Below are 26,951 nucleotides of genomic sequence, written 5' to 3'. Positions count from 1 at the left end.
ATGTCCTTATGACTCTAGGCGAACACGTCTTGATTGTCTCTTAGGAATGCCGTGAGCTCTTGGCGTACCGGCCAGCTTGCTAGTGTACCCACTCTAGTCGTCCGTTCTAGCCTTGAGTCATCAAGGATCACTTCTTCTAATTCTTCAACTAGCTCTGCTACTGTCCGTTGTTCTCCTATGCACATTGTTTGCTGATGATCATCCATCTCTAGCATGGCAATATAGCATTCTTGTGTTGCCACCTGATTTCCACATAGTTCTCCTACTCCATAATCCGTTGGGAATTTGATCATTAAATGGTAGGTTAAAGTTACAGCCTTCCATGAGTTGAGGGTAGGTCATCCGAGAATGGCATTGTAAGCGGACGAGCAGTTGACCACCGGGAATGTTACTTCCTTAGTGATCTGCTGGGGGTAATTACCCACCGTTACTGACAACGTGACGGCACCGATGGGGAACACCCTCATCCCCTCGAAACCAACTAGAGGGGCATTAACTGGGACCAACTGTTCTCTATCAATCCTTATCTGTTGAAAAGCCGGGTAATACAGGATGTCTGCCGAACTGCCGTTGTCGACCAGAACCTGGTGCATGTTGTAGTCTTCTACCCTCAGGTTGACAACAAGCGCGTCGTCATGCGGGTGGTGCAGCCTTTGAGCATTTTTTTATGAAAATCCGATGACGGGGTTGTCGATCAGTGCCATCTTGGGTATAGTGCCCGTAAGCTGGACGTTCTAGACCGTTCTCAGGTAGGTCTTCCGGGCTTTTTTGGACGACACAGAAGTTTCCGTGCTCCCTACGATCATCCTTATGTCTCCAATGGGCGGCCTTGGGTGCTCATTCTCCTGTCGCAGGGCTTGCTCTTGGTGTGGATCCTTTTTTTCCTTACTAACGAACCTCTGTAGCTTCCCCTGTCTTATAAGGGCCTCTATCTGTTGTTTTAGATCGTAGCAGTCAGTTGTGTCGTGCCTGTGGTCTCGATGGAAGCGGCAGTACTTGTCCCTTGGCCTCTTACTGGGATCTCCTTTCAACTTGCCGGGAAACATCAGGGCTCCCTTGTCTTTGATCTGCATTAAGACCTGATCTATTGCGGCAATTAATGGGGTGAAGCTTGTGAACCTCCCAGTGAGGGGTTTGGAGCGTCTATCATCCTGTCGTTCTCTGGTCCTAGCCATCTTGCGCCCCCTATCTTGCCTCGTGTCGTCCTGTCTTTCCCTTTTTCTGGGCTTATCCTCCCGAGCCAGCAGTGCGTCTTCCGTGTTCATATACTTGGTGGTCCTGTAAAGCACATCCGACATGGACTTTGGATCGTTCTTGTACAGAGAAAACAAGAACTTACCCTTTCGTAACCCATTAGTGAATGCTACCACGAGTATCTTGTCATCTGCCTCGTCAATTGAGAGGGCCTCCTTGTTGAAACGGGTTATGTAGGATCTCAGCGTCTCGTCCTCCCATTGCTTAATGTTCATCAGAATGCAGTAGACTTCTTGTATCTGTGCCCTCCAATGAAGTGTGAAGTGAACTGGGCACTCAGCTCCTTGAAAGTACTGATAGAGCTAGGCATTAACCAACTGAACCAAATTCTCGTAGCACCCTTTAGCGTTGTAGGGAAGGCTCTACACATAATTTCGTTTGCAACTCCTTAAAGGTACATTAAGGTCTTGAAGGTCTCCAGGTGATCTAAAGGGTCCTTGACTCCGTTGTAACTATCTATATGTGGCATGTGGAATTTATGCGGCAGAGGGAAGCAATTGACGGAGGCAGTGAACGGTGAATCGGTTCGGTTGACTAGGTCGTCAAGACCGTTAGATACTCGTCCCTTGAAGGTGTTCATCATAACTTCCATCTGCTCCTTCATTGCCTGCATCTCTGTGACAATAGGTGGAGCCGTGTCCATGAGGGTTGGGAGGCTTATGTTTTATCGCTCCGGCTTGCTTGGGGCATTGCTGCCCTCCGGTCTTTCCTGGTTCCTGCGATCAGCACTGGCACCTTCTTGATCTTCTTCTTGGTTTCCCATCGCCACATTCTTCTGTCATAGCTGTTCCTCTAGGGTTTGGTTTTGTCTGGTGAGGCGCTTCACTGCCATTGTAAGGGTTAAGACCTGTCTCTCCAAGGCAGTAGATTGTGGCTCATCTTCCTGAACGTTGTTGGTGGTCGCCATCGAGCGTGTAAGTACCATGCAGCCATTTGTCCGGGTAGCATTTGTATGGCCTACAAGTTGCAGTTATGATTTTCCTTCCCACAGATGGCGCCAACTGATGATGCCGTAAATATCACCAGTGAGCTACACGACCCTTGTATGCTCGTAACGATATATGCACAGAAAAGAGAGAAGACCTACCAGAGAGCATCGGTGTGGTGCTGGCCGAATACCTTTCGAAGGTCAAGTTGGAACTATTCTCACAACTCTAGAGTGCTAGAGAAGGGTAAATTATGCGTACTTCGATTTGTGAGGGTATTGGAGCTTTTATAATAGTAGAAGGTTGGCATCTCTTCCTTGGTGTAGAAGTCTTTTCTTTATAGTAATCCTCTTGAATAGTCCTAAACGTGTTGGGCAAGACATTTCCTTGTAGAGAAGATCTTCATTAACGCGCATATCTTCTGGAATCCTCTTCGTGCTAGGATTCCATTTACCTTGGGATTCTATGGTGATTAAGTGTGTGTTGCAAGTATTTCCCATCTAAGGTTTCTGCTGTACCTATCCATAACAGACCTTTGCACAAGTTGGGCTTGCCCTCTACCTGCCCACGAACATGGATCCATCAGGCCCATTTAATGGAGGTCCGTCAGGCTACACTTTTACCCTCTTCACTTACATTTAAGCCTTACGCTCTATTTTTTTGTATTTGTTTTAGTTGACATATCAACAATTTTCATAGATTGCATAGCAGGCACATTTAATGAATTCGGGTGAGCGAAATGGTATTCAATCTATCAAGTAGTTGTTAAGGACCACTTTTAGTAAATATCCTACCTATATATGCCTACATTTATTAATTTGGGAACACTACATTTTCAACTAATTGTTAAACTATAGCTTCATTTTTCTCAATCAGATCTCTTTCATATGAAATATTATATTGTCCTTTGTTGTGCCATTCATTGCACATTTATTTAAAACTAGCCACTGAGCACGTGCGTGGTTTTCTATTTTTTTGGGAAAAAGTAAATAATTTGCATCCATTATAATTTGGGATTACTACATTTTTCAACTACAAAAAAACCTAGGGTGACATATATTGATTTCTCTATTATTATTTTCTCTAATTAATGAGTATTTTTGAAAGAGTGGGAATTATATATATCGATTTGTCTATTTTTGTTGTAGTTATCGGGTTTGACTCAAAATTTTAGTGTATGTGTTCTAAGAGGTGCTCTCTGTTTCTCTTAATATTTTTGTTTGTTGTTTTTCATACATTTAAGCCTTACTCTAATTTTTTTTGTATTTGTTTTCGGGTGACATATCAATAATTTTGTTAGATTGTATAGCAAGCACATTTGATGAATTTCGTTGAGTGAAGTGGTAGTCAATCTATCAAGTAGTTGTTAAAGACCACTTTTTGTAAATATCCTACCTATATATGCCTACATTATTAATTTGGGTAACACTACATTTTCAATTAATTGAAACTGTTGAACTTTAGCTTCATTTTTCTCAATCACATCTCTTTCATATGAAATATTATATTGCCCTTTGTTTTGCCTTTCATTGCACATTTATTTAAAACTATCCTCTAAGCACGCTCATGGTCTTCTATTTTTTGGGAAAAAGTAAATAATTTGCATCCATTATAATTTGGGATTACTACATTTTTCCGATCACAAAAAAACCAAGGGGTGTGATATATATTGATTTGTCTTTTTTTTTTTTTTTTTTTTTTTTTTTTTTTTTTTTTTTTTATCAAGCTTGAGTCATTATTTTAGTGTATGTGTTCTAAGTGGTGCTTTGTCTTCCTCCTATTATTTTTGTCTGTTGTTTTTCATACATTTAAGCCTTACTCTCTATTTTTTTTTATATTAGTTTTAGGGTGACATATCAACAATTTTTTTAGATTGCATGGTAGGCACATTGGATGAATTCGGGTGAGCGAAGTGGTAGTCAATCTATCAAGTAGTTGTCAAAGTCCATTATATGTAAATATCCTACCTGTATATGCCTACATTTGTTAATTTTGGGTAACACTACATTTTCAATTAATTGAAACTGTTAAACTTTAACTTCATTTTTCTCAATCACATCTCTTTCATATGAAATATTATATTATCCTTTGTTGTGCCTTTCATTGCACATTTATTTAAAACTATCCTCTAAGCACGCCCATGGTCTTCTATTTTTTGGGAAAAAGCAAATAATTTGCATCCATTATAATTTGGGATTACTACATTTTCCAATCACAAAAAAACCTAGGGTTTTGATATATATATATATATATATTGATTTCTCTATTAATATTTTATCTAATTAATGAGTATTTTTAAAAGAGTGGGAATGTTATATACTGATTTGTCTTTTTTTTTTTTTTTTTTTTTGTTATCGGGTTTGACTCATGATTTTAGTGTATGTGTTCTAAGTGGTGCTCTCTGTTCCTCTTAATATTTTTGTCTGTTGTTTTTCATAAATTTAAGCCTTACTCTCAATTTTTTGTATTTTTTTTTTTTTGGGTGACATATCAATAATTTTGTTAGATTGTACAGCAGGCACATTTGATGAATTTGGTTGAGTGAAGTCGTAGTCAATCTATCAAGTAGTTGTTAAAGACCACTTTTTGTAAATATCCTACCTATATATGCCTACATTTATTAATTTGGGTAACACTACATTTTCAATTAATTGAAACTGTTAAAATTTAGTTTCATTTTTCTCAATCACATCTCTTTCATATGAAATATTATATTGTCCTTTTTTGTGCCTTTCATTGCACATTTATTTAAAACTAGCCTCTAAGCACTCCTGTGGTCTTTTATTTTTTTTGGGAAAAAGTAAATAATTTGCATCCATTATAATTTGGAATTATTACATTTTCCAATCACAAAAAAACCAAGGGGTGTGATATATATTGATTTGTCTTTTTTTTTTTTTTGTTATCAAGCTTGAGTCATTATTTTAGGGTATGTGTGATATATATATATATATATATATATTTTTTTTTGGTTTTAGGGTGACACATCAACAATTTTTTTAGATTGCATAGTAGGCACGTTGGATGAATTCGGGTGAGTGTAGTGGTAGTCAATCTATCAAGTAGTTGTTAAAGACCATTTTTTTTGTAAATATCCTACCGATATATGCCTATATTTATTAATTTGGGTAACACTACATTTTCAATTAATCGAAACTGTTACACTTTAGCTTCATTTTTCTCTATCACATCTCTTTGATATGAAATATTATATTGTCCTTTGTAGAAACTTTCATTGCACATTTATTTAAAACTTGCCTCTAAGCATGTGCGTGATCTTCTATTTTTTGGGAAAAAGTAAATAATTTGCATCCATTATAATTTGGGATTACTACATTTTTCAATCACAAAAAAACTAGGGTTGTGATATATATATATATATATATATATATATTGATTTCTCTATTAATATTTTCTCTAATTAGTGAGTATTTTTAAAAGAGTGGGAATGTTATATATTGATTTGCCTATTTTTTTTTTGTTATCGGGTTTGACTCATGATTTTAGTGTATGTGTTCTAAGTGGTTCTCTTTGTTCCTCTTAATATTTTTGTCTATTGTTTTTCATACATTTAAGCCTTACTCTCAATTTTTTTTGTATTTGTTTTCGGGTGACATATCAATAATCTTGTTAGATTGTATAGCAGGCACATTTGATGAATTTGGTTGAGTGAAGTTGAAGTCAATCTATCAAGTAGTTGTTAAGGACCACTTTTGGTAAATATCCTACCTATATATGCCTACATTTGTTAATTTTGGGTAACACTACATTTTCAATTAATTGATATTGTTAAACTTTTGTTTCATTTTTCTCAATCACATCTCTTTCATATGAAATATTATATTGTTCTTTTTTGTGCCTTTCATTGCACATTTGTTTTATTTTAAAACTAACCTTTAAGCACTCCCGTGGTCTTCTATTTTTTTGGGAAAAAGTAAAAAATTTGCATCAATTATAATTTGGGATTACTATATTTTCCGATCACAAAAAAAACCAAGGGGTGTGATATATATTGATTGCCTTTTTTTTTTTTTTTTTTTTTTTTTATTTAGCTTGAGTCATTATTTTAGTGTATGAGTTCTAAGTGGTGCTCTATCTTCCTCCTATTATTTTTGACTGTTGTTTCTCTTACGTTTAAGCCTTACTCTCTATTTTTTTTTTTTTTTTTTGGGTGACATATTTTTTTAGATTGCATAGTAGACACATTGGATGAATTTGGGTGAGCGAAGTGGTAGTCAATCTATCAAGTAGTTGTTAAAGACCATTTTTTTTTTGTAAATATCCTACCTATATATGCCTACATTTGTTAATTTTGGGTAACACTACATTTTCAATTAATTGAAACTGTTAAACTTTAGCTTCATTTTTCTCAATCACATCTCTTTCATATGAAATATTATATTGTCCTTTGTTGTGCCTTTCATTGCAAATTTATTTAAAACTATCCTCTAAGCACGCTTGTGGTCTTCTATTTTTTGGGAAAAAGTAAATAATTTGCATCCATTATAATTTGGGATTACTACATTTTCCAATAATAAAAAAACCTAGGGTTGTGATATATATATATTGATCTCTCTATTAATATTTTCACAAATTAATGTGTATTTTTAAAAGAGTAGGAATGTTATATATTGATTTGTCTATTTTTTTTGTTGTTATCGGGTTTGACTCATGATTTTAGTGTATGTGTTCTAAGTGGTGCTCTCTGTTCCTCTTATTATTTTTGTATATTGTTTTTCATACATTTTAGACTTACTCTTAATTTTTTTGTATTTGTTTTCGGGTGACATATAAATAATTTTGTTAGATTGTATAGCAGGCACATTTGATGAATTTGGTTGAGTGAAGTCGTAGTCAATCTATCAAGTAGTTGTTAGGGTCCACTTTTGGTAAATATCCTACCTGTATATGCCTACATTTATTAATTTGGGTAACACTACATTTTCAATTAATTGAAACTGTTAAACTTTAGTTTCATTTTTTCTCAATCACATCTCTTTCATATGAAATATTATATTGTCCTTTTTTTGGCCTTTCTTTGCACATTTATTTAAAACTAGCCTCTAAGCACTCCCGTTGTCTTTTATTTTTTTGGGAAAAAGTAAATAATTTGCATCTATTATAATGTGGGATTACTACATTTTCTGATTATAGAAAAACAAGGGGTGTGATATATATTGATTTGACTTTTTTTTTTTTTGTTATCAAGCTTGAGTCATTATTTTAGTGTATGTGTTCTAAATGGTGCTCTATCTTCCTCCTATTATTTTTGTCTTTTGTTTTTCTTACATTTAAGCCTTACTCTCTATTTTTTTTTTTTTGTATTTTTTTTAGGGTGACATATCAAATTTTTTTTAGATTGCATAGTAGGCACATTGGATGAATTTGGGAGAGCAAAGTGGTAGTCAATCTATCAAGTAGTTGTTAAAAACCATTTTTTTTTTTTGTAAATATCCTTCCTATATATGCCTACATTTATTAATTTGGGTAACACTACATTTTCAATTAATTGAAATTGTTAAACTTTAGTTTCATTTTTCTCCATCACATCTCTTTGATATGAAATATTATATTGTCCTTTGTTGAACCTTTCATTGCACATTTATTTAAAACTTGCCTCTAAGCATGTGCGTGGTCTTTTATTTTTTGGGAAAAAGTAAATAATTTGCATCCATTATAATTTGGGATTACTACATTTTCCAATCACAAAAAAATTAGGGTTGTGATATATATAAATATATATATATATATATTGATTTCTCTATTTATATTTTCTCTAATTAATGAGTATTTTTAAAAGAGTGGGAATGATATATATTGATTTGTCTATTTTTTTTTTGTTGTTATCGGGTTTTACTCATGATTTTAGTGTATGTGTTATAAGTGGTGCTCTTTGTTCCTCTTAATATTTTTGTCTATTGTTTTTCATACATTGAAGCCTTACTCTCAATTTTTTTGTATTTGTTTTTGGGTGGCATATCAATAATTTTGTTAGATTGTATAGCAGGCACATTTGATGAATTTGGTTGAGTGAAGTCATAGTCAATCTATTAAGTTGTTGTTAAGGACCACTTTTGGTAAATATCCTACCTATATATGTCTACATTTATTAATTTGGGTAACACTACATTTTCAATTAATTGAATTGTTAAACTTTTGTTTCATTTTTCTCAATCACATCTCTTTCATATGAAATATTATATTGTTCTTTTATGTGCCTTTCATTGCACATTTATTTAAAACTAGCCTCTAAGCACTCCTGTAGTCTTCTATTTTTTGGGGAAAAAGTAAAAAATTTGCATCAATTATAATTTGGGATTACTATATTTTCCGATCACAAAAAAACTAGGGGGTGTGATATATATTGATTGTTTTTTTGTTGTTGTTGTTGTTGTTGTTGTTGTTGTTATCAAGCTTGAGTCATTATTTTAGTGTATGTGTTCTAAGTGGTGCTCTGTCTTCCTCCTAATATTTTTGACTGTTGTTTCCCAAATATGTGTTTTTTGATAGTTATCACGCTACGGAAAGAGTATTCCAGATACTTGTCGAAGAACTCATTAAAAAATATATCAATAGTTTCGTTTGAGATTGTTGATTTTCTTTACTCAAAATTACCACCACATTTCATGAAGCTTGATCTGAATAATAGGAATAAAGTTAAGCTAGTGATCAGTTGTGAGTGTCAATTCTTTGAATCCAATTCACTTGTATATTATATTACATTCAATAAAATTTCGAATGTTTGTAGACCCAATAATATAGTTTTATAATCATCCAACCAATGTCTCTGAAAAGAACTGTACTTTTGACTACTTTAATTGATTATGCAATGAATCCACACAATTTAAGCAAGTTACCGATATGTAATGCAGTAAAGCATGAGACAATGAACACATGATAAGATGTTCTAAACCAATGAAGTAGAAAACCAATGGAGAACGGGCTCCTTGCTATGTAACAAAATGAAAATTCAATGGAGAATCTCTGAGGAAAAACCACTAGGCGGCATAATGCTGCCCCAAAAAAATATTTTAGTAAGGGTTTTACCGGCATATGTTAGTAAATCATTTTGGAAAGTTTTTTTATGGGAAAGTAAAAAAGTGATTAATTTTTTGGACAGTTTTTTTTTTTTTGATAAAAAATTTCTTAAAATAAATGATTAATGTATACTCTAAGGACATACATCAATTGGACCCTTTTAATAATATAATTAAAGATTTTCAATTTGATATAAATGCTTGACTCTAGACTCTACTTGTCAAAAGAACTAAAAAAATGAAAAACTTAACAATCATATCCAAAATGAATCTCTTTCTTTATATTCCATAACATACTCTCTGTATTTTGCTTGTCCAAAAACTTCCCTAGACTTTTTATATATATCTATATATGTTTTCCGCATTTCCAAGATCCAAACAATCCAAACAAAGAGGCTTACCACAAATATTGTGATACCCTTATCATGCGTTTAACCCAAATCCTATCATTGTGTTCCATATGTTACTATGAAAGAATTAATCTCTCCTTAAAACATCGTGCTTAATTAACAATTAGGTCGTGAGAAACACCTAAATGAAAAGAACTAAACTAAATGATTGAGGTTGATTAATGAGGGAAAAAGGTGTGTATCCATAAGAGTAGAAAAGTAGAACCCAAGCAACATCTAAATCTAATTCAAGAAAGCCACAATCACATATATAGTGCATGTCGCAGCAAACATTAAGAAAAAAAAAATCTTAATTAGGAATGCTCTATTCATATTTAAATGTTCTGCACCTAATGAGGAATGTTCCATTTTGATTTTAAGATAAATCATTTGGCAAAAACTACAATTTCGTTCCATCAACATTATTGGCCTATTGTAAATTTTGTTGTCATACAAACTGTAGTAGACTTTCTTAATCATGGTGTAGCTCCCCCTAAATTTCATGAAACCCACATTGTACTTATACCAAAAACTAAAAACCCATCTAGAGTCACTGATTACAAGCTTATAAGTTTGTGTAATATGGCATATAAGCTTGCTTCCAAAGTAGTGGCTAACCGAATGAAGGCTATTTTGAAGGATATTGTATGTGAAAACCAAAGTGCCTTTGTTTCAGAGAGACTCATCACAGACAATATTCTTGTGGCCCATGAATTGATGAATCATATTAACAAGAGAAGGAAAGGCAAAGTTGGAGAGATGGCATTGAAGCTTGACATGAGTAAGGCTTATGATCAGGTAGAGTGGAAGTGCTTGCAAAAAATAATGGAGAAGCTTGGGTTTCATGACAGATGGATTAGCATTGTAATGGCATGTGTGTCCTCTGTTACATATGCTATTGGACTCAATGGCCAACCTTGGGGTAGGATCACACCAACCCGAGGTTTACGACAAGGAGATCCACTTTCCCCTTATCTTTTCCTACTTTGTGCTGAAGGGTTATTGGCATTGCTACACAAGGCATCACTGAGGAAGGATTTGAAAGGAGTGGATGCCTCAGCTAAGGGACCAAGAATTTCACACTTATTCTTTGCAGATGATAGCTTGATATTTTGTAGAGCAACAGAGAAGGAAGGGGCCGAAGTACAAAGATTGTTGCAAGTCTATGAGTCCTCCTTGGGTCAACAACTAAATAGAAACAAGACGACACTATTCTTCAGTAGCAATACTCCCACATGTACACAGGAAGCCATTAAGTCCATGTTTGGTGCTTAAGTCATTAAACCTCATGAATCCTACTTAGGACTGCCCTCATTTATTGGGAAGTCAAAGAAGAACACATTTGCCCAGCTGAAACAAAAACTAGCATCCAAGCTAGCGGGTTGGAAGGAAAAGCTGCTATCAAATGCGGGGAAGGAAGTATTAATTAAAGTGGTTGCACAAGCCGACCCCTCTTACACTATGAGCTGTTTCAAGCTCCCCAACGCTTCATGTGAGGAGATGACTAGAATGGTGAGGCAATTTTGGTGGGGGTAAGTGAAGAATGAGAAGAAGGTGGCTTGGATGAGCTACGATAGAATGTGCCTACCGAAGGATAAGGGAGGGCTGGGTTTTAGAGACTTGAAGTCGTTCAATCTTGCTCTATCAGCCAAACAGGGTTGGAGACTTCAAACTAATTCTTCCTCCCTCTTCTCTCGGGTTTATAAGGCTAATTACTTCCCTAAGGGAGAATTTGTGGATGCTAAGATAGGCAAGAATGCTTCCTTTGCTTGGCGGAGCATAATGGTAGCCCAACCCCTGGTCAAACATGGCTTGAAATAGTAGGTAGGAGATGGCTGTAGTATATGGGTCTGGCAAGACCAGTGGCTCATTGCCCGTAGCACGTATAAGGTGGTTACTCCTGAAAATCCTGGGACTTGTGTTAAAATGGTTAGGGACTTGATGAAAAAAGGAGGAAGGGAGTGGGACATAGAGCTGGTGAAAGGTCTATTTTTACCCCAGGATGCAGATGCGATCCTAAGTACCCCTCTCAGTAACTTGGTTACAAAAGACAGACTGGTATGGGCTGAAGATAAGAAAGGTAGATTTAAAGTAAGAAGCGCATACAAGCTTGCTCAGGAAATAATGGCAGAGGATCATAATGCTAGTTGCTCAGACTCGATGAAAATGCAAAGCGTTTGGCGTGGGGTGTGGAGTACGAACCTACCAAATAAAATCAAGCATTTTGCTTGGAAGGCCTGCAATGGTATTTTGGCCATTAAAGAATCTCTTTTTATAAGGAAAATCACGGTCAATAATATATGTGAAGCTTGGGGAAAGCATGTTGAAACAATTATGCACATGCTTTGTTTTTGTAGCCAAGGAACAGAGGTGTGGAACGCTAGTAAACTCTCCTTGCCCTTCACTGTACAAGAGTCATGGAGCTTCGTGGACACTTTTAGCAAGCTACAGAATAGTTGGGAAGCATAGCCCAGGATGTTAGAGAAGTGGGTCACGATTTGAGGAATTTGGAAGAGTAGGAATGAGGTTCGGCATGGAGGTAAAAGGCGAATGGGTCTATTAGTAGTGTGAAGCTCTCTGAAATTATTGGAGGAGTTCCAAACTGCCAATGAAACACCGAGTCGGGTTAGCTCGGACCACCGGGACATAGCAGCTTGGAAGCCACCACTGCCAAGTTGGTTCAAGGTTAACATGGATGGCGTACTTTTCTCGAAAGCAAAACAGTCTGGCATTGGAGTGATTGTGCGAGATGGGGAACGGAACATGATAGCGACTTTGAGCAGGAAGCTGGACTTACCTCTAGGTGCTTTAGAGATTAAGGCAAAGGCCCTAGAGACAGGGATGCAATTTGCCGAGGAGGTGGGGCTCAGGAATGTGGTGTTTGAAGGAGATTCACTGCTAATTATCAATGCATTCCATGGTGTTGAGGAGGCAGCGGCATCGGTTCAGAATATCATCCATGGTGTTCTGCGAAAAGTCCAAAGCTTCAGGACGTTTGATTTTTTACATATTAAAAGGCAGGGGAAATGTCCCTACCCACTTGCTTGCTCAACATGCTCAAAATGTTGAGAACTTGGTTGTATGGCTAGAAGAGTGTCCCAGTTAAGTGGCACATGCGTGTGCGAATGATGTAATTTCTTTACAAAGTGTTGAGCATTTCCCATAAAATAAAAAACCACATTTTCGTCCCTACATTTTCATGCGATTCCCACTTTGGTCCCTATCTTTTATTTTTACTGCTTTTACTTCCTATTCTGAAAAACGCGTCTCGTTTTTGTCCCTACCATTACATCAAAGACAAAAAATGCACACATGGCAAACAGAATGCACTGTTGGCACACTAAAAGTTGACATGGCTATTAAAATAATAATAAAAAATGTTATTTGGCATTAAAAAATGCCACATCAGCATCTAAATTTAAAAAAACTAATTTATCAATTTTAACTAAACAAAAAAAAAAAACTAAAAAAAAAACTAAAAACATAATTAAAAACCAAAAACCACATGAATCAAGATCTAAGTGTATCTAGAACAAGAACAACAAAAATACCAACCCAGATGTTTCTTAAAAAAAAAAAAAAAAAAAAAAACCAACCCGGATTTAAATACAAGAACAACATTTTCCTTTTTAGTCTTTCATCCTCTTCTTTTCATTAAAACCCACACAATCCCATCCTCTTTGTCTCTCTTTTCCTCTTTTCCTCTCTCCCTTGTCCTCCCAAATCCACACCCCAGGCAAACATGAGAAAGAAGAAAGCAATGAATCTGAGATTGATTTTGTTTTGGCTGGTCTAAGGTTGATTCTGTTTGGAAAAGTCCATGGGTGAGAGTGGCTGTAATGACCCAAGGAAAAGCGTTAGCCACATCTGCGCTATACCTTAAAAGGACTAGTTACAATTGAGACTCCTTGTAATTGTTAATAAAGCCCAGATCTACCCAGTAAATACTTGATGTGGGACTCATCACACACCCACACACATCACACAATCAATTAAATTGGGGTATCACAATCTCCTCCACTTAAATCCCTAACGTCCTCGTTAGGGCCCACTTTGTGGGGTAATGTCTCTGAGCTCACACGAGATTACCAGGCCGGCTCTGATACCATATGTAACGACCCAAGGAAAAGTGCTAGCCACATCTGCGCTATACCTCAAAAGAACTAATTACAATTGAGACTCCTTGTAATTATTAATAAAGCCCAGATCTACCTAGTAAATACCCGATGTGGGACTCATCACACACCCACACACATCACACAATCAATCAAATTGGGGTATCACAGTGGCGATATTGGAGAGGTGTAAGTGTGAGGCTTAAAGGAGCGGTAGAAAAAGCCATTAAGCCCAGCTTGGTTCTAAAACTGGTGGGCTTGGTAGCCGAAGAGAGTTCTTTTTTCGATTATTGTATGTGGTTGTTGTGGTTGCTGTTGTAGTTGTTGTTGATGGCGAGCGATCTGGGTCGATGGGTCAAGAAAAAGACCTGAGAGGTTGGATCGGTAAGAGGGTTGTGGAGTTTGGTTCGTGGATCGGCCGGTGAATAAGTTTGGGGCCCCACCACCTGTGAACCCTGATGCCATGTTTTTTGTGATTATTTGGGTTGGTAGTTTTTGAGAAAGAATGAGAGAAGGTATATGTTTTTGCTTGTTTGGATGCCAAGAAAATGCAAGAAAAGAGAAGAAAATCTTGAATTTCTTATTTTCTGGACAACCATGTTCTTGGGGGAAGAATATGAAGAACAAGTATTATTTAAATAATTAAATGATAACTAAAATTTTCTTTTATTTTAATATAAAATATAATATTTTTAATATTTTTTAATTCTGCCGTTTGTCACGTGTGTATTTTTCGTCTCTGATGTAATGGCAGGAACAAAAACGAGACGCGTTTTCTAGGATATTGAGTAAAAGCGGTGAAAATAAAAGATAGAAACCAAAGTGAAAATCGCGTGAAAATGTAGGGACGAAAATGTGGTTTTCGCCTAAATCATTTTAACCAGAAAAAATGTCAACATTAATGGAATGATTCGGAAATCAGCATGTAAATTATTTTAATCGTGAAGAGAAAATATGTGAAAGATTATTAGAGCATTAAAAAGGAAGTCATTTAATACTCCATTTAAATATATATTATGCATTTTTATTAGGAATGATGTCATTATGGCATTATCAACATATAAATCATTTTAACGGAAAGAAAAAATATAAAAAATTTAATGGAGTTTATGAAAGAGTGGTGGCGGACATTTTAGGGATGTATTCATTGTTCACGCAAAAAGCTTTAAAACCCTTAAAACAATTTTTTTCAAGATGACCTCGTTTGAAAGCCTTTTAAAACTATATGTAATTATATTAAAGGTATTTAAATAGGTTATCAATATATGTGTATATATATATATATATATATATATATATATATAGGTGTAGATAATAGATTATAAGACGGTTCTTATAAACTAAAGTGAAAATGAAAGGTTTAGAGGGGCAATAATTAATGAGGCTAATTAATAGTGTACATTTAAAAAGAAGTAAATTAAGAATGCAATTCCAAAAAATTAAATATATGGAAGCACCTAATAGGGAAAAAAAAATATGACGCGTCAAATATGTATATGTATTAAGTAGATAAACCATTGCTTATCATGTGGTATAATTGGACTACTAAATACTTTTGGAAACTTGGACCCGAGACGATAATTGCAAGAGAATAAGGACCATCATCATTGCCGGCCATTTTTACCAAATTTGTCTTCTTAACTTGAATTGCCCGTGTTGAATTAACAAAAAATAAAATAAAATTATCAATGTTTTTACTTGGAATTCTAAAAAATATTTAAAGGATGAAATTAATTGTCTAGACAAATGTTTATGGGAAGATAATAGTGAAATATATGTGGGTTCCCGTTAACTCAACTTGTAAAATTTCTGATGGTTAAATAAGAGATCTGGGGTTCAATTTTTGCCCACAACAAAAATTAATTTGTATCTTGGTTTAAAAATAAAGAGCTATCATCGGGAGCGAACGCCATATGTTGAAACTTTCTCTAAAAAAAATAGTGAAAATATATTGTATATAAAAAAAGGGGTTAAATTATGAATTTGATCCCTAGCCTTTACACTAAATGTCAATTTGATCTTTAATATTTCAAATGTGTCGGTTTAGTCTCTAACCTTTTATTATTGTGTCAAAATAATCATTACCGTTAAGTGATGGATGGAAAATGCCGATGTGGCTAACAGCCAAATTAAAAAAACTATTTTATGTCACATTAGATGACATGTGTACTACCACGTGGAATAAAAATTTAAAAGAAAATTTTCATGATTAATTCCTATTTTTATCCCACTTGAAATTTCACTGTTAGTTTCTAACAAATCCAATAATTCAAACTTCACTCATTCAATTAGTTCTCTAATCCTTTTTTATTTTTCCACATAACAACGTAGAACAAACAAACCAGAATAAAATTCCAATTTTCCTTATCATTTCCTCACTTATCCACCTTTGTTCTCCGAGCAACCAAACAAAAACTTCAATCCCTAGAACCTTCTCTGCCATTTTCGCTTAAGCTTTATTAATTTATTTTTATTATTATTTTTTCTGTGCTTTGGAATCTCTCTCTGTCTTTGAGTTTTTCCTATGCTTTTGGATCTTGGAGGGGACTGTGTTGGTCTACGCAAGTGCTTTTGATTTGAAATCCCAGAAACTAACAAATCTGAGTTTCAGTTTCAGCTGGAATTTACATTTTAATCCAATTTTTATTTGTTTGGATTTATCTTATTGGAGCTTTACAAGTTGCATGTTGTGTTGCATTTGATCTCATTTTCAATTCTTATGGAATCGATTTGCTTTGGTGCTTGAAATTTTTATAATTCTGATTTTATGGATTTATGGAGAAGAGACGAAGATGAGTCAAAGAGTTTAGGGATTTTGGTGGTCACATCATATTTCTTAGTTTTAATAGTGTTTTTTTTTTTTTTTAATTGATGTGGCAGTACAGTTGGCAAATGATGTAGCGTTAAAAATAATTTAAATTATTTTGTTTGACACATTAACTTTTTTCATTTAATTAATAATGATAGAGACTAAATTGATACGACACTGAAAATGTTAGAGACCAAATTAATACAATTAAAATATTAAAGACCAAATTAAGATATAAGTTAAAGGATAGGAATCAACTTTATAATTTACACTAAACAAAATAGTGAAATATACATGGGCCTTATTAACGGAGATCATAAGATGCCCATTAAGAAATTACTTTATATTAAAATTTTTGTTTTATGTCATATTTATAAAGGGTAGAGTTAGTTAACAAAAATAAAAAAGAAAAAAGAAAAAGAAAAAAAGAAAGTAAAGAAAGAACTGTTTAAGGGATGAAATTAATAGCCGTCATAATTGTCTTCACAAAATGGTTTTGGGAAGATAATGGTGAAATATATTACGGGAATTTTGGCGCTTGCCACTGTCTTGTATTTTGACAAAATGACACGTGTTGTTATTGTAGATGCCGGCTTCATGGACGTGGTGCTGGAAGGAGACAATCTGAGCGTGATGAGGTCTATCTCAACTGGAAGTGCAAACAGATCACGGTTGGGCCACATTTATGAAGATATTCAGTGTCTTGCAACAGATTTAAGGAGTTTCTCTGTTAACTTTGTTAAGTGCAGTGCAAATACTGTTGCCCACTCATTAGCCCGTTTTGCTAGGAACGTTGATGATGAACTGGTTTGGCTGGAGGAATCTCCACCTCCAGCTCTTGAAGCCCTGTATTTTGACTCTACGTTTTAATCAATGAATGATGTAGCATTTCACCTTCAAAAAAACAACCATTCAATCACCCAAAAAAAAAAAAAAAAAAAAACATTTCTTGAAAATTTGACATGAGACAATAATTGCTTTCATCATTGTCAATCATTTTCACCAAATACATTTTTATTTTTTGTTTTTTTTATTTTATATACTTGAATTGTCAATGTTATTACTTGGAATACCAAATGGGATGAAATTAATATACATTTAGATTGTTGCAATATTATATAAGAGTAGTGTTAAAGGTATTACAAGATTTATTACATTGGTCTTACAAATTGATTGGTCATAATCGGCAACATTGATGGAATCGACAAGGGACGACATCAAAGATTGGTGGTGGTTGTGTGTTTGTTTTTATTTATTTGGGGCAATGGAAATAGAAAAAGACATAATGGTATGATTTAATTAAATAAGTGATGTCGCATATTTTTATTGATAGATTATAGAGTAAAGCACAAAGAATGAGACGGAAAATGTGGACTCAAAAACTTGATGTACCTTTAGACTAACAATTTTTTTATGCAATAAATAATATTAATAGTTGGCTTTATGATTGGGTACTATAAAATGAGGGGAAGAAACTTTGAAGATCAACATTTCATAATTTGCTTATATTCTTTCAATTTAAATTCAAACTTTGGAAGAATCCCAAAAGAGAAACGTAGAGCAATGCTTCACTCAAATATGAAACATTTTTCTTCATCAACCACATTGTTTTTTCTTTCTTTTGTTTTTGCTATGTTGTGCACCTCAAAAGCTGTCATCCAGATACCAAGAAACGAGACAATTCCAGCGGTCATTATATTTGGAGATTCCGTTGTTGATACGGGCACCAACAACGATATCATAACAACAGTAAAGTGCAATTTTCCTCCATATGGGAGGGATTTCAGGGGAGGAATACCAACTGGACGATTTTCAAATGGAAAGGTCCTTTCAGATTTCCTAGGTTAATATATCTGTCTCTCTCTCACACACACATGCATGACATTCATGGTCTTCAACGTAGTGCTTTCCCAATAATTTGGTAAATAATCAATATTTTGTTGAATGATTTACGGATAATTTGAATGTAATTTTCCAATTAAAGTAAATAAAATCTTAATTTAATATGGAAAATGTTTTGTAAATGTCCACGCAACACTTCTTTCTTGGTCTCTTACTAAAATAATTACAACTTACAATATAGGTTTTAGTGAAATATATTATTTAAATTTTTTGGTAAATAAGAGCCATTCACTTTTATGACCCTTTGACCAGTCTATTCTAGAGAACTGATAACTACTCTCTTAATTATTTTTTTTCCTTTTTTTTTTTTTGGGGAAATTACACTTTACCACCCTAAACTATCCACTAGATTACACTTTGCACCCTAAACTATCTGACTGCACACTTTGCACCCTAAACTATCACACTTATCACGCTTTGCACCCCGGTGTTATTTTTCTGTTATATTTAACAGAATCTTGTTGCATGTGACAAGCACATGCTTCTTACTTAGGTGAAACAAAATTAAAAGACTAAAATACCCTTCTCAAGATTAACAAAACCTAAATTTTTCCACATCTCCCTCTATCTCACGTGGGGCCATCCTCTTCATTTGCACTGTTTCTAAAAAAAAAAAAAAAACGCAGCTTCATGCAGCTTTAGAGTTTCTCTTGTATCTTCCTTGGCCATTGACAAAGTTCAAATCTTCTATTAAAGGTTAGCAAAATCAAAATGCACGGATGTGATTTTGAGAAACACAAAGTCTCAAATTCACGGATGTAATTCTTGACTGATTTTTTTTTTTCTTTTTATCATTCTTTTTATCGTTCTCTTCTTGACTGATTTTGAGAAACACAAAGTCCCAAACACAAAGTCCTCGTACCTGCTTTAGCATAAGTCTCCCCCACAAGGGCCACCACCACCAAATAAATAATATAAAAAAACATAATAATAATAAAATAAAATGTAATATCTGATCACAACGCAGAAATGCTTTGAATTCCACAAATTGCAAATCAAATATCTGCAAATATCTGAGAATTTACCACCTGTCACAAATTGCTAAATTGTATGATACAATACCATGGCCTTAATAAGTGTACAAACAACATGCAAATCATTGCTGGAAAGCAAAATATTTTTGAACTCACAGGGTACCTGGTACTAAACCACCATGATAAAGTGCTTTGAGTTCCACATGATGATGACACAAAATAAATTGCTTTGACATTAATAGCTTTATTCTTTTTTTTTGAGGAAACAGCTTTACTCATTGTTCACATACGACAATGACACAAAAAATAATCCAAATGTATGGATTACGTAGAACATAAAATTGTTAATGCCTAGTAAAAATCATTGTTCACAAATTAACAATGACAAAAAAAAAAAAACCCAAATGTAAGGATTACATGTTGTTAATGCCTAATACAAAAAGTTTGCACAACCCAACACAAACTAATTATATTTGCTCAAACCCAAGGTTTTTCTTCTTCTTAGCCTGCATCCTTTGAATGGCTTTTTCCAAAGTTGGCACCACCACACGCTCACTATTAGCACCACCACCATATATTGTTAATGGTGCCGTTGAAGTTCTTACACCGGTGGAACTTGCAACAACAGCCTTTGAACCTCCAGCCCTTGAATTTAAAGCACTTACAGCAATAGTCTTTATACCTTTAGCCCTTGAATCTACAGCACTTGCAGCAGTAGCCCTTGCACCTCCAGCTGCTTGCTTCTTGTTTGTTGTAGGTGTCTTCTTAGCATTGGTAGACATTGTACCCTACATTATAACACACAAAAAATATATAAATATCAAGAATTAACGATGGAAAACATAACATAGAGCACACAAAACTAACCTTGTCTTTTTTGGATGGACATGTTCTGCTATTATGTCCCACCTTCTTACACTCAGAGCACTTGATGATTGTACCAGCCTTGCTTAGCTTATATGGGTTTTTGGGTTCTAAAGGATGCCTCTTTCTCTTTATCTTGGGTCTACCACGTTGTATCTTATCCTTGGGTGGTTCCAAAGGATCTATTGATGTCCTTCTCCACTGTTCCATGCTAGCCACAGGGTAAATTATTGGTTCATATGCCTTCATGTATGTCTCAATTGTGTAATAAGGATGCACATAATCTTCAGGTACACTTCCATCAAATAGTATGGCAGATATGGCATGTTGACATGGGATGCCAGTAAGATCCCACTTCCTACAACCACATGTCCTCTTGCTCAAATTCACAACAAACCTTTGATGTTTGCACTCAACCTCAAATAAACCATTTCCAGCATATATTGACACACAATCAGAAGACTTCAAACCTTCATTGTCCAACTTCGCTTGAATTTTGGGACATATTTTCCCTGTCAATTTAGACATCCCTTCCCTCTTCAATTGGAACCTCCTCATCAGCTTTCTCCTAATCTTTTCAATCATGGTTACTATAGGCTTGTCCCTAGCATCTAAAATGTATGAGTTGAAACTCTCTGATAGATTATTCACAAGCAGGTCACTCTTTGAATGGTCTGTGAAATATGACCTGTGAAATGTGGGCTTAGGAGAAATCAGCTCATCACTTTTGCCAATATCAGAACCGCAATCCTTACCCATTTGCTCTCCATGTGTCAAATACAATTCCTTCTTGGGGTCATTTTCCTTCCCAATTGGCTCAAATATGTCTTCATCACCACTTAGTACCTCACTCCAAAAACGATCTTTATAAGCTCTACTGTTTTCTACATCAAACTCCTCTTCTTCACTCTCATTCAAGCTTTCATATTCATCTTCAACTATATTTTCATGCCAATCCACATCAAGGTTACCATCGGCATCATACCCTAGGGGGACAACATCATCACACACCTTCTCCTTCCCCTTCCTATTGCTACCAGTAGACTTATTTTTCCCACCCTTAATTTGCAATTTTGGTCTATTAAAACCAGTAGCATTAGCAACACACTTCTCTTTTCCCTTCCTTTTGCTACCACCAATAATATCACTTTCAGGTAGGTTATGAGTAAATGGTATGCAATCACTGTCAATCTCTTGACTAACAGTGTACAATATCACATTTTCTACACCTTTATGACAGTCAACCATCTTCAACACATCTGGATCTGTTTTTATCTGCACAAGCCCTTCATCCAAATTCATGCCAACTTGTTTGTAATAAACTAAATCCCCCCTTTTATATCCATATGACTTCAAAATACTCTCAACCTCAATAAAGGACATACAGTCCCTATCATATCCCTCACCATGAATTGTTATGTCACCACCAACATAAATTAACCCATTCAAATTCTTGAACCTTCCCCCGTGGTGAATCTCAAATATTAAATCACATTCTTCCATGTTTTGGCTGTATTTTTTTCTGCATTAAAATATTCTAGTCAAAAACATGGTTTCAATATTACGAGTGGGACAAAAATTATTCTATACAATGTGGGGACCAATTGAAGACACCACCTAAGTCAATACAAACACATAATAATATTCTATAACAGTGTAAAAAAAAAAAAAAACAAAAACCCACACGCACACACCCATCCATAATTAAAAAAATTCAAAAAGCTACCAAATAGTAAAAAACCACACGCACACACCCATCCACAAATCCGCTTAGACAGATGCTCAATCATATGAAACTTAACACAAAACCATATATATATCAATCCAAACCCAAAACAACATCACACATAAAATAAATCACCGATTTAAAGAGGTAGTTAGGAAGCGAAATTGAAATTTTAGAACAATAATCTCATAAACTGAATGCATTTTGATTTTGCTAACCTGTAATAGAAGATTTAAACTTTGTCAATGGCCAAGGAAGAAACTCTGAGATTTTGTGTTCTTTTAGAGAGAGGGAGAGTGCAAATGAAGCAGCGGCAAACCAAACGAATAAGAAAAAAAATTAGGTTTTGTTTTAATTAATCTTGAGAAGGGTATTTTAGTCTTTTAATTTTGTTTCACTTAAGTAAGAAGCATGTGCTTGTCACATGCAACAAGATTCTGTTAAATATAATAGAAAAATAACACCGGGGTGCAAAGCGTGATAAGTATGATAGTTTAGGGTGCAAAGTGTGCAGTCAAATAGTTTAGGGTGCAAAGTGTAATCTAGTGGATAGTTTAGGGTGGTAAAGTGTAATTTTCCCTTTTTTTTTTTACCGGTTTGGTTTTTATAACCATGGAAGGTGGTGAAATTCATGAATTAAGTTCTTCTGTTTTTTTCCCTTTTTTTGTTGCAATTTGTGACAATTGTCTTGCTTGGTTTGGTCCTAGTGAGTAGTGACAAACTAACAATCCGACTCTGACTCATGCGGTCACATACAACAAGGTTCTTATATTGAGATTGGGTTGGGCCAAAGATTAGAAAGCCCATCAAACATTTTAAGTGTATGATAGTTCATGTTTATACAATTTTAAACATTACGAAAAGAAAAATAGAAATCTCTCTCCAAATATATATATATATATATATATAGAAACACTCTCTTTCTTACAGCAGACCTTTATCTGGGCTCGTTTATGTGCGTTCCTGGATAATTTGTTCATTTCAGTGAATGAGTTGTCTCCATCAATGGCAATTACTAATGGCTTGGGCTTTTACATGTTAGCGAGGCAACATCTTAAAAAAAAAAAATTATAAAAATTATAAAAACTCTAATTCTGAATTTAATATATATAACAAGGGTAATACTAACGAGTGCCTTTAGGACATTGATTAACAATCCAGTTAAAGAAAATTTTTATAGGAAAAAAATAATAATAATCAATGCTTTGACAGCTTTTTTCATTTCCTATAAAAGTGATGTCAAAACTTTCTTAAAATAGATTGTTAACCAATACCTTAAAGGCACTCGTTAGCATTTCTCATATAGCAACACAACTTAGACCAAAAATTAAGAATATCTATTCAGGCCTAATAATTTTATATTAATTATTCCACTTATATAATTTTGTTTTTGTGTATAACTTTGTTTTTGTGTATAACTTTCACTCACGCATATATACCTAATATTATAGAGGTCTAACTATATCATAAAGTGTTCAAATAAAAAATTCATAGAGGTTTTATATGTCATGGGTAAACTAAATTAAATTTGTAATTGAAAAATTGTACGAACATCGAACCAAACAGATCATTTCAAAATCCTCAATTAGTTAGTGTTCCTTAAGAGTTGTTCTTTCTATGTCCTTAATTTTAAGCGTGAGTTTGACATCAACTTATTTAGCTTTTATTTGAAAGTACCTATACATTAGAAAAATGAAGTTTTAAAAAGTTGTACATAAAATCTAAATGAAAAAGCTGTATGCAAACATACTATAAGAAGTAATCCAATTTTTCTTCTTTCTTTTCAGTGGACGGATTAGGAATTAAAGAGCTCCAACCAGCATATAGGGATCCAACTTTGCAACCCAAAGATCTCTTATCAGGTGTAAGCTTTGCTTCAGGTGGCACAGGATATGATCCTTTAACATCTAAAATAGCAGTATGCGCATTTTATACCCTTCTTTATCTTTTTTTTTGTTTTTTTTTTTGCAATTTTTTATATAGTCATTTTTTAATGATGCTTAATTTTCGGTTTTTTTTTTCTTTTCTTTAAATACATATAGTCAGTCATTCCACTATCTGAGCAATTACAAGACTTCAAGCAATACATAGGAAAGTTGAAAGGAATTGTTGGCGAAGAAAGAACAAACTTCATATTAGCCAAAAGTGTAGTCTTTGTGGTTGCTGGTAATAATGACATTGCCAATGCCTATTATCTTTCTGGAATTAGGAAAGCCGAATATGATGTTCCTTCTTACACTGATCTTTTGCTCAATTTGTCATCTACTTTCGTCAAGGTAAGTCAATATTCTTTTGTTTTTCCTTAATTTTTCCCTTATAATTTTTTTGTGAATAAAATTTTATATTAAGGAAAAAGGGAAAGGGGCCTAGCCCCATCTCATGCTTCTTGAAAACCTAAGCAGAGAGTGAAGAAATGGTAAAGGTCATCCCAATTACAATGAGCAGCCTAACAAGTCAAGTATGATAGGTGATGCTTAAGTTAACTAATAATTGGGGATGCTTAACCTCAAGTTCACAACCCACATAGATCCCATGTTAACAGGAAGATATCTTATGCATCCAGTATATATATTACTCGTCTTATAATATGTTGGTCATGCACAAGTATGATGTATATATTAAACACACAACATAATTATTACAAGTTGCCTTACATCTTACCTCATTAATAATTTAACACTTTCTAGGTAGGAAATGTGAGTTGTATACCTTAGACCATGTCAAAAAATTAATAATTCAAAATATCAAACACCATATAAATTTAATAACATTTTTTTTTAAAGAGTTTCATCCTATGACGTCCGTTCTTGATGTGCGTTCTTTATCACTTAAGTAAGACACCAATAAGTTTTTGGTGTAGGCGGAAATTAAACCCTATATCTATTATATAACTATCAGAAACTTTACCAATTGAGCTAACTGGAACCCATTTAATAACAACATAATATATTACTTAATTCTTAGATGTTAAAATTAATAATAATGGTATCACCGCACACCCTTAGTGTGGCGGTCACTTTACAAATATAAATGCTTGTGGGGTGTGGGGGGCAAGAGTCAGGGTTCAAGTTTTCAGGAGTGAGTTTCACACACATACATTTAGATTAGGTTAGAGTAGAAATTCTATCTTGTATAAAAAATAATAATAATAATAATAATAATAATAGTGGTGGGCATCTTTAGTGGAAAATGATATGTTTCATACAAAATATTTGAAGGAACTATATGGAGTAGGAGTACGGAGGATTTGTGTTTTAAGCTTACCACCACTAGGATGTTTGCCATCACAACGAACTTTGGTTGGAGGCTCAGAAGAAGAGTGTGCAAAAGAGCCGAATCAAGCATCACAAGTGTACAATGATAAACTTTCCAGGGAGCTGGGTTACCTTAACAACAATCTGCCTAACGCAAAGGTGGTCTATATTGATTTCTACAACCCTCTACTTGATATCATAACAAATCCAGAGAAATATGGTAATATACCTCTTCTTTATAATTTCAAATGGTTTAATTTTTTATTTATTTGCCTTTTATTTTTAAATATTCTTAATTTCAGGCTTTGAGGTTGCAAATAAAGGTTGCTGTGGCACAGGATCTGTAGAGGTAGCAATACTGTGCAACCAGTTAACCCCTTTCACTTGTACAGATGACTCCAAGTATGTGTTTTTTGATAGTTATCATCCTACAGAAAAAACATACCAGATTATTGTCGATGGAATCCTTAAAAAATATATCAACAGCATCGTTTGAGGTTGTTGATTTTCTTCTACTCAAAAGTATTTGCCAGACTTTGTATTCTTGTTTCCTCCTATTATTATTGTAACAAAGTTTTGAAAATTTCCTAAAGCTCGATCCAATTATGTGAATCAACTTCACTTGTCTTTAATTTCACATCCAATTAAATTTCACAAATTTATAAAGACCCAGTAATATAATTGTTTACCTGGACAAAAGTAATCATCCAAGCAATGTCTCTAAAAATAACTGTTTTAACTACTTAATTGATTATGCAGTGAAATCAATCAGCTTATGTTGATGACCAATTTAAGCAAGTCACCTATATGTAAAGAAATAAAGCATAAGACAATGAACATGCAATATGGTCACATCCAAGTAAGGGGAAGTCACAATGGTCGTCCCCTATAACCATTTTACATGTACAACTATTAGAGATATGTAATAGGCACAATCCTAATCCTACCTCGTGTGCAAGACGAATCTCCTACTTGTACTACAAGTCTATTAACCATAGTTAATGTATGGTTAGTCATGGATTTATCCTCCTATATATACACATGTAATGGTCATTGTAACACAAAATTTATACTATATTCTCATATATTAAAGGTGTAGCCATTAAGGGTTTCCTTCGTGTATGTAAGCCGTTAGGCTAAATCACGTAACCCTTGTGTATTCTCTATTTTATGTTTTTCTATTATAGCATATTCAACATAGTATATCAATGCTAATATTTAACACACACACCAACCAAAAAAAAAAAAAAAACCATGCAATATGGTGACGAAGTGAAAAATCAATAGAGAACCTCCAAATGAAAAACCACTAGGAGTGCTCCATTACCCCCAACAAAGATATTCACTACTATAATTGAAGTTTCTAATTTGAGACAAACTCTTGACTTTAGACTCTTCTTGGTAGATAAATTTATTGATTTGGCCCCACAATGAGCTTCAGATCAAATCTAAAATCTTCTATTGTGAATGTCATCTCATTAACTGCCTTTGTGGTGACTCCAAAGGTTTTAGCAATATAGCAAGATATTGGTAAAAACTGATAACCAAATAGTAACATCATATTCAAATTGATGTTTTGAACTAACGGGTTGGTAAAAGTTAAGTTTAGGTATTCTTCTTCTTTCTTTGATGTGCATTGCAAAGCTTCTCTTAAACCTCTACTTTAGTCGTGCTTTAAAGTGCGGGAATATTACACTTTAC

At 34.2% G+C, this 26,951-nt stretch overlaps 1 protein-coding gene and 1 pseudogene across 2 annotated transcripts in view; one reads left to right on the top strand and one right to left on the bottom strand.

Annotated features, from left to right (window-relative positions):
* Positions 1 to 734: 734 nt before the first annotated feature.
* Positions 735 to 1,469, bottom strand: LOC115953450. Its single transcript, XM_031071098.1, has one exon. The coding sequence runs from the start codon at positions 1,467 to 1,469 to the stop codon at positions 735 to 737; it is 735 nt and encodes a 244-aa protein (XP_030926958.1).
* A 16,519-nt stretch (positions 1,470 to 17,988) lies between these two features.
* LOC115953442 overlaps positions 17,989 to 26,951 on the top strand; it is a 38,458-nt pseudogene continuing 29,495 nt past the window's right edge. Inside the window, exons 1-6 of the transcript XR_004083710.1 lie at positions 17,989 to 18,373; positions 23,784 to 23,914; positions 24,039 to 24,276; positions 24,560 to 24,573; positions 25,215 to 25,470; positions 25,553 to 25,744. The product of XR_004083710.1 is annotated as an uncharacterized LOC115953442 (transcript). The remainder of the gene's footprint in view (positions 18,374 to 23,783; positions 23,915 to 24,038; positions 24,277 to 24,559; positions 24,574 to 25,214; positions 25,471 to 25,552; positions 25,745 to 26,951) is intronic.

The sequence above is a fragment of the Quercus lobata genome, chromosome 1, assembly GCF_001633185.2.
Source record: "Quercus lobata isolate SW786 chromosome 1, ValleyOak3.0 Primary Assembly, whole genome shotgun sequence".
In the NCBI taxonomy this organism is placed as follows: Eukaryota; Viridiplantae; Streptophyta; class Magnoliopsida; order Fagales; family Fagaceae; genus Quercus; species Quercus lobata.
This window is presented reverse-complemented; position numbering and strand designations above follow the sequence as displayed.